The 8,326-nt window shown below is 36.7% G+C and overlaps 2 protein-coding genes across 9 annotated transcripts; one reads left to right on the forward strand and one right to left on the reverse strand.

Annotated features, from left to right (window-relative positions):
• The first annotated feature begins 182 nt into the window (after positions 1-182).
• LOC105266582 (leukocyte surface antigen CD53) lies at positions 183-4,674 on the forward strand. Of its 8 annotated transcripts, none has more exons than XM_011304874.1 (11): positions 264-600; positions 701-829; positions 1,647-1,731; positions 2,087-2,299; positions 2,636-2,821; positions 3,062-3,184; positions 3,385-3,417; positions 3,524-3,577; positions 3,652-3,744; positions 4,085-4,168; positions 4,431-4,674. In XM_011304874.1, exons 3-11 carry the CDS (start codon positions 1,684-1,686, stop codon positions 4,494-4,496), a joined length of 900 nt encoding a protein of 299 aa, XP_011303176.1. In that variant the 5' UTR covers positions 264-600; positions 701-829; positions 1,647-1,683; the 3' UTR covers positions 4,497-4,674. The 8 variants fall into 8 exon arrangements, with proteins under 8 accessions (XP_011303180.1, XP_011303176.1, XP_011303175.1 ...); XM_011304873.1 differs by having other exon boundaries at positions 264-474; positions 544-829; XM_011304878.1 differs by lacking the exons at positions 264-600; positions 701-829 and adding an exon at positions 183-201.
• On the reverse strand, positions 4,507-7,337 carry LOC105266581 (carbonic anhydrase 1). The gene is made up of 5 exons (XM_011304871.1): positions 7,208-7,337; positions 6,745-7,008; positions 6,333-6,586; positions 6,009-6,230; positions 4,507-5,819 (listed from the first exon to the last, which is right to left on the reverse strand). The coding sequence occupies exons 1-5, from the start codon at positions 7,260-7,262 to the stop codon at positions 5,736-5,738; spliced, it is 879 nt and encodes a 292-aa protein (XP_011303173.1). The 5' UTR covers positions 7,263-7,337; the 3' UTR covers positions 4,507-5,735.
• Between the last annotated feature and the right edge of the window lie 989 nt (positions 7,338-8,326).

Below are 8,326 nucleotides of genomic sequence, written 5' to 3' on the forward strand. Positions count from 1 at the left end.
TTATTCCTCAGGTTGAATACATTTTCCAGACCTAGGTTCCTCTTTCTGATGCCAATCGAGATATCACGAGGAATCGAATGAAAATGTTGTCGATGTGGAAGGGATTCCACTCGGTGAATGCTGTGGAGAAGATCAGGATGACAAGACAGCCTCCACGCAGACGCATCTGGAGCGTTGTAGCGCAATCGCAAAATGTTAGAGGTAAGAGAATTGGTGGTGGAAGGTACGGGTGGTGATCAACCCGGGCAGATGGAATTCGAACGTGGACACGGAAAAACTCACTCGTAGCTCTTCCATTCCCATCATCTCCTCGCGACTTCACGTATTCCATCGAACAATTCGAATATGTGAACACTCTACCCTCGTATTCATTGATTTATCTCCATATTACATCCAATCCCAGCGAATTTACTATAATCCAGTGAAATGATAATCAATAGATTCGCCCACCTGTGAACAATGTTTTGACACCTAGTAAGGATTTCGCGATTTCGGCTTTATTTCTTCATAAATCCATCGTTCACTTCGTTTTTTATTATTCAGAATTATTTGAGTTCTTTATCACGACGAATTGTGCAGTGAAGTGGTGCAATTTACTGAGTAAAATAGATTTTTTTTAGTTTTGGGTATTTTTTCCAGGGGAATTTGCAAATTTTGGGAAATAGTTAAGCGGTAATGAAATATCATTTCACCTTTTTAGGGATTAAAAATTGAGGATTTTACTGGAATAAAATTATTGAAGTGGAACTTGATGCATGTCGAGGTAGATTTTTAATTAATTTCCATCCGACGCGGGATTGTCGAGCTGTTCTCCGGGTGTAGTATTTAAGTAATTTCCCAGGATCTTTATATTGCAGCTTTCATAATTATGGTTTTAAACCCTTTTGAAGAGCTCTAGGGTCTCGTGTTTCTCATGGTGTGCAGCGAGATGAATGTGAATTCTTTTACGACCACTTATTCCATTGAATTTCTGGTTTTTTTATTTTAGTGTAATTAAATGTGTGATGTATTCTAGCAGAAATTGTGTCAACACGCTCTCTCCGGGAATTTGCCGTCTCCAAATTAGATTAATTTTTTAATTCCGTTCATATCCGGGAGTGACCGTTGATGTGGCAAATGAAACGAATAAATAACTCCTGACGTTTTTAATAATGAAAGTGCATGACGTATCTGTTTTCGATATTTTCTCCTCTCGAGGAAAAATATTCAAAAAAAATCTCCGATGAAAATGGAATATTTTGTAGAAAATGGAATCCTCAGGGTTTTACCGCCAAAATTTTTTTGATGAGTTCAAATTTTTATTGTTCAATGAAAATATGAATTATTCTCTTCAATAAAATATGGAAGTAAAAATACTAAATTGTTTCAAGATAATTAGATTTCGGATGATGTGAAAATAATTTTTTCCCATTTTCCTAGTCGACGTTTCAAGGAATATCTAAGAGAATCGGAGTTTAAGAAAGATATCGAAAATTTTGGTGGGACGGTCTTTGTAGAGTGAAATCAGATCTGCATGTAACGTTTTGACATAAAAATCGTTACGACCCTCGGGCTCGGAGATATCCTTCGAGGCTTATCCATTACCTAAATTAATTTGTGACTCACTCGCGACTGATTACCGCCTTTTACATGTAAATAATTTCCAGATCAATGAGTACTGCATGACATCGGTGACAACTCGCGATGAAGTACCTGAAGATCTCTCTCTTTATGTTCAACTTGCTGATATGGGTAATTAATCGTAATTCTAACTGCACTTTTTCACTGAATATAGAAAAAATTATAATAACCGTTACCCGCATGTTGTAGAAAAAAATTTCATAGGTCAGTATAACAATGACAAAATATTCGCAGCTCAATCACAATGAACCCCACGAAGAGGAATTCCTTTAAAAAATGACCTAGTTCAGTAATTTTAATCATAAATTCCACATCACGAAAACTGAAGTGATTTTAGTATTTACCTCATCCTGTTTTTTTTTGTGTCACAAATTAAAATTCAGTACGCGTAAAAATTGGCTTCACTTCAATTTGCTATTGATTAATTGACCACTGAATTAATTGAATAATTGTGGTTGGTGGGCAGTTGGCTGGATTTATGGTGGTAGTTATTGGTGTCTGGCTGTTGCTCGAGCCCAGCAATGGACACCTGCTGAATCTATTTGTACGGAGTGCATCACCCCATTACACAGTTCATATCGTTGCATACAGCCTCCTAGGATTAGGATTCATTGTCCTAGCAGTGGGATTTGTAGGATGTCGAGCATCTTTGTACGGAAGCCAATGCATAATAACGGCGGTGAGTAATAAAACAATGACTTCCAACTCGCATTTTTTTATCAGTTTTACTCACTTCAAATATTCGTCGATGAGCCATTTCGAATTTTATATCAATGAGATCGGCAATTAGTTGGAAGTCAAAGTAATTAAATATGTATGCACCTGCTGGGATAAATTATTCATCAACCAAGAGAGCTCTTGTGGAAGCAATTAGGAGGGAATGTTATTGTTCAATTTGATTGGAGAAGTATTCCTTGAGTAGTGGTTTTGTTGAAGAAATAATTGGATAGTCGAGACTTTATTGGGACTTCATATTATTGAGTACCGATGATTATTTCGTTCTATTTATTTGTAGTACGTGGTTGCACTGGTGGTCCTCATTATAACAGAATTGGCAACTGCAGCCGTCGGGGGTTTTTTAGCGTACCGAGGAATATCTGGACTAGAAGAGAGATTACTGGAGAGACTTGCAGATCACTACGGACACGATTCCACCAGTGATCTGGCATTTACACAGAGTCTCGATTATTCCCAATACAAGGTAGCGATTGAATATTCAAGAAACACTCCACTTGAGAAAAAATATTATGAAATTATGACTGATTTTGAATTCAATTTATCACAGGCTGAAGTATTTAAATTATCAATTGAATTATTCCATTAACAAATGTCATTTTGACGTTTCATGTTTTCTCCGCATTTTTTTTTTTAAATTTGTGAGTTCTTCCTTCGAATTCAATCAATCGATAGACGTTTTCCACTGATATCTCCATTATTTCAGTTCAATTGCTGTGGGATTTATGGGGATAGTGATTACAATGGCACTGCCTGGTGGAGAGACTTCAAGCTGACAGGAATAAATAGAAGAGTCCCTCTCACTTGTTGTATACTTAAGAACCACGAGGTGAAGGATTTTCCTCTCTACCATTGACGGTTCAAACTGCAATTATGAATTTCTGAAGCGTTAACCCTTGAATATCGGTATCAAGTGATTTCAGCAGAAAATGTCACGGCCGTTTCTGTCTGATTTTCTTCTTACCGTCATATTTATTTTCATGATTTTGACATTATGCACGAAATTAAATTTTGTTTTCACCTTTTCAGTTCCTTTCGGGCTTTTCAGTTCTTTCTTTCATAGTTAAGTAATGCTATCATATTTTTTATTTTTTGCCTCGAGATAAAGTGCTTGGCCTTTTTTTTTTGTCGCTTTTATCGTTGTACTTTCACGTGAAAACTTTTGTAGGTAAAGAACGCGGGGAGTCCTATGAGTGTAGTTTCCCGGGTCTTTCACAAAGATGTAAGTAGAATTCTTCACTAAAAGGGTGATATTTTGAGATAACGAATTCTTTCATTGTTTTTTTTTACTGGTAGAATGAAAAGCCTTGGGTGGTGCCGCAACCTAAGGATGAAATCGCATGTCAGTCTGACGATCCAATGGCACAGCTAGGATACCGTCACAAAGAGGTGGATTTTAATTATCAGAATTTTTCCAGAGTTTTAAAGTCTGTTCAAGATTTTTTGAACATTTTTCCACCGAAAATTCACTCACTCCCGATAAAATCAAACAGAACAAAGTGAAATCTCTTGCGAAATTTTCATTCCATAAATTAATTTATTTATTTTCAATAATCAATGGCAATGACTATTCTAATTAAAAATATTGGAGCAGAATAATCATGCAGAATGATTGCGATATTAAATCGTGCATGAACAGCTTTTTTTATTGAAATCCATTGAAGCCCTCGTTACATTATTCATAATTCTTTGCACCTCATGTTATTCTACAGTTTTCCTTATGCCCTAGGGATGTATGGAAAAAGTGACGGTGTGGGTGCGATATGAGAGCCTCAAACTTGTTTTTATGGGGCTAATAATGGCAGCAATTCAGGTAAACTATCTCTAGAAATTCAAAGACTGAGAAATTCAGCAACAAAATCTCCTATATTTCGTAAATACCTCCAACACTTACATAAATAGCTGAAAAATGTCAGTACCTTTTTTGTAGCTCTCGGTGAACTCTACAAAAAATGTCTCATTACCATTTTCAATATTCCCCTCAATTGCGAAGATATCTCTGAAAAACTCATCATTAGACTTGAATTTTTCTGGTAAATCACATAGATTTATCATGCCCTATTATCTATTCGCAGACTGTTGGTATCATTGTATCAACTTTGATGTGCAAAACAATGAGAGACATACAAAATGGTGGATAACAAAAGGAAGAGCCCATCTCATTCACATAATGGTGATACACCTTGCTCTGATGGCCGTCCGGCAGATGTATATGATATCCCAGTGGAAATTTCGTACTTTGGGCAAAAATGTGAATTGAAATGAGGTCCTTATGGATAAGAAAGAACCAAGAATTCGGGAAATAATGTATAAAACCGATAATGAACTTTAAACAAGACAGATATTAATGGAGAATCCTGGAGCAGGTGAATATTCCCACAAGAGCCACTTGAACGTCAATTTCTTCGACGATAACACTGAAATGTCGTGCGAGTGCAACGAGATAATGTAGAGTCGATTGTGTTGTGAACGAATAACTGTTCGATTTTTTTTTTTCTTCGTAAAATTGCCTGCGACATTTGACCATTTCGTGTACATAAAATTGATTATTAGGAGTTTGAATAATTCAAATGCGTTGGACTTTCTCTGATCATTTTTGACGATTGAAAATTTGAAGTTAATGATAATTATAAGGAGAGCATTAATTCAGAGGTCATAATCCATGAACAATCACTGCAATTAATTGATTCACGTTAAGAGAAGACTATGAGGTTTAATTGCCGAGAGTTTCCAATAATTTTTCTTTTTAAAATTCACGTCATATATTTGGAGATTGAATTCTCTGTTCTACACAAATTATGATGTTTTTAATATAAAAAAAATGATCTGTGCGGGAACCGAATTTATTTATTTGATTTTCCACTAATCCGTGAGTTAAAACTCATAGGACTCCTCTCGATCGCCATTTTGCAGAGATATTTTGACATTTTCTACACTGAAAAAATATACTATCGCAAGGAATGAATGAGCCTCGTCACATTCCACCACTCGACGTGAAATTACAATAACAAAAGCCGGAAGATGAAACGATCCGCTAATAATGAAAGTCTCAAACTATTAAAAAAATGAGAAAGAGCAGAAAATAAACACAAATATTTTTAATAAAATTCTACTTCAAACGACAAATGAATAAATTGATTGGCGCATATATTTTTTAAAGCATTTGTTATGCTGAATTTTTTTAATGCATTTGATTTACTGTAATATAGGTGAATATTGATAAATATTCTGTGTGTACAGTGGATTTAGAGTTTCATTAAGTGTTGATGAGGTCTCTGTGAGGGAGATCTTGATGTAAGATTAGAAACACGTGTGTAAGGATAAGAAATAAATTGTTCATCGTATAAAGATGTAATAACATGAGTCTATTAATTGGAAAATTATTCGTGGTAGTAGAGGTCTTGCTCGTCAAAGCTCTTCATTGGTCTGGAAGTCGCTGTGGAAATTTTTCTCAATTCCTCCATCTAGGGACCACGAGATTAATTCATTTGACGAAATGAGAGTAAAAATGAGAAAATAAATACGAAATAAAATGGCATTTTCAAACTACTCTAATTATCTCTGATTATCTCCAATTATCTCTCTAATCTTTGAAGGAATAATTTTTAATTTTAATTTTCATCTCTGAAAATCGACGAGTCTTTTTATCTTACTTGAGCTGCTGAGAGAGGCAGTGGCTCCGGATAAATTATCCATGTGGCAATTTCTCCGAATGGTTGATTCAACTTATCGCTGTAGCTGTAGAATTTTCTCTCGAATAATGGAAATACAGTGTCCAACTGAAATGGGGGTATGTAAACCTTTGCATTTGCCTCTTGAATTCTACAGAGATTCATTATAATGGGGTCGAGTAGGGGATTATCGTTGTCTTTGATCTGGAATATTCATTAAATTCTCCATAAATTGCTCTCGATTTCAGATCACATATCACTGCTCATCAAGAGCTGTCATCCGCTATTATTTAATGAGAAATTTACTTGAAAGAGATATGATACAATTGTTGCATCAATATCCTCGGAATTCTCGTCGACAATTGCCTGCGGATTAGTTTCTTTTACGTGCAGGAGTTGCATTTCAAAGGGATATTTCACTTGATCGATACAATGTTCACTACCGGATTGATCAGACACACCCCAACGGAAGGAGATCGAGTGGAGTTGATAAGTCCGCTTCAAAGGGCCTCCGAAAATACTTGGAACTAGGCCACGAGTCCAAAATGCTTGGATCGTCACTTTGGGGATAAATTTAAATTAGTTGTTGTAATCAGGACAGCTTCTACTCATGTCAAGTATATATTTGCTTAAGAGTATATTGATGGTTGTCGGAAAATGTGAAAGTTGAAGTGCGAAAGGAGCACATGTTTCAATTGAATTTGAAGTTTTTCGTCACCTGTATCTCCACTGTTGGACATTGTCATGGCAATTGGTGGTACCGAGTGTCCGCACCACTTGAGCGGCTCAGAAACTTCAATGACCACAGCCTGTCGAGGTATGATATTCACCGGAGATTCGAAATTCTCGCTGTGTTTCCGAGATAAACTTTCACGTTCATCCTCACAGTCGGAGTTTTCAACAACTGCTACCTCCAACTCGTGATTGCTTCCGAGGGAAGATATGATTTTACCCCAATTAATCACTTCGAGAATAAGAAATCCTGCGGAAGACAAGCTGTCTACAATAATTTCTCAATTAATTAATCAATAATTCCCTCATTGCAGGACTGGTTCAACATTTTTTTTTTCATTTTAAATCACGATTTTAATGACAGTTTTTATTTTCGGGGAGAGCATCCGCCGGAGATTCGGTGTCTCATTATCTGCATTGAGGTTGTCCACTGAATAATTCATACTCACCAATTAGGAAGAGACTTCCGCATAATATCAGAAATTCCGGTACTGATAATGCCATGTTTCATAAAAAAAGAGAATATCCAAATCCACTGAGAATTTTTCACCACAGATTTTTTAATTTTACAGTGTAATTTAATTGAAAGGTAGAGGCAGAAAAACAAATGATTGAGATATTCATTTTTCTCGTGTCATTTGGATTTTGCATCAGTCAAAAAAAAAATGGAATGGGATAAATCAGAATTTTATTAGGAAATCCCTAGAAATTATTCCTATGCGAAAATATTTTCATCAAATTCAAGCTCAATTTAAATTAAAAATCAATAATAATAACAATAAAAATAATAATAATAATTAATGAACATCCAATAATGAATACAATGAAATGAATAATTTATTCAAAAACATTTTATTTCTCATGTGAGAATTCTCCGAGTCGACAAATTCCATCGACACCAGCTGATATCATCTCCAAAGTGTCCCCCAACAGCTGATGAATCCTTGCGTAAAAAACCTCGTGATAAAATTCGTTATAATCCCCCCCAGTGTCCCAATACTCTTCTGCCCCAGATAAACTAGAATTCCCGGAGCCAGTGAGTGCAATCACCCCATTGTCACCTCCCTCCGACTCCCCGTACGTCTGGGATTCCCCTCCAATACCCCAAGATAAACACCCTGATAAATCGTCCTGACCCCCTTGACATCCACTCCACCTCCTGCAGTGCGATTTAACATTTTCACTCACCCCTGAAAATTTTCCCACAAACCCGGCGACTAAATTATACACAATATGGTACCTCGACCCGGTTAATGTCCCCCACCTCGAGGGTTCCCTGAGGCCTCGACACAATTTCCCCAATTTACTCAGCATCCCCGACCTCAGGTTGACGTCATCCAGCCGGAGAATATGATATTGGAGTTCATGGAGAGATAAAGCCCAGGGGTCTCTCCCCGTTGCAACTTGAAACATCTTCTTCAGCTCCTCGACTACCTCGTGGTGATAAGAGAATCCAGGATTTCTCACCGAGAAGACCTCGCTCTCCAGGAAGTGGAGGGCGTACGGAGGAGACTCAGGTGGAGGTGATTCCACCCTGTCCCAGATGCTCTCGATCACTTCGGAGATTA

The sequence above is a fragment of the Fopius arisanus genome, unplaced genomic scaffold (genome assembly GCF_000806365.1).
Source record: "Fopius arisanus strain USDA-PBARC FA_bdor unplaced genomic scaffold, ASM80636v1 scaffold00039, whole genome shotgun sequence".
NCBI classification, from domain to species: Eukaryota; Metazoa; Arthropoda; class Insecta; order Hymenoptera; family Braconidae; genus Fopius; species Fopius arisanus.

Coding starts and splice junctions, on each gene's coding strand:
- LOC105266582 (XM_011304878.1), top strand. CDS start 1,684: ATGAAGTACCTGAAGATCTCTCTCTTTATGTTCAACTTGCTGATATGG. Junction 3,418..3,523: donor TTTCAGTTCTTTCTTTCATA/GTTAAGTAATGC, acceptor AAACTTTTGTAG/GTAAAGAACGCGGGGAGTCC. Junction 3,745..4,084: donor TAGGATACCGTCACAAAGAG/GTGGATTTTAAT, acceptor CTTATGCCCTAG/GGATGTATGGAAAAAGTGAC.
- LOC105266581 (XM_011304871.1), bottom strand. CDS start 7,262: ATGGCATTATCAGTACCGGAATTTCTGATATTATGCGGAAGTCTCTTC. Junction 7,009..7,207: donor CGGAAGTCTCTTCCTAATTG/GTGAGTATGAAT, acceptor TGTCTTCCGCAG/GATTTCTTATTCTCGAAGTG. Junction 5,820..6,008: donor TGCCTCTCTCAGCAGCTCAA/GTAAGATAAAAA, acceptor CGTGGTCCCTAG/ATGGAGGAATTGAGAAAAAT.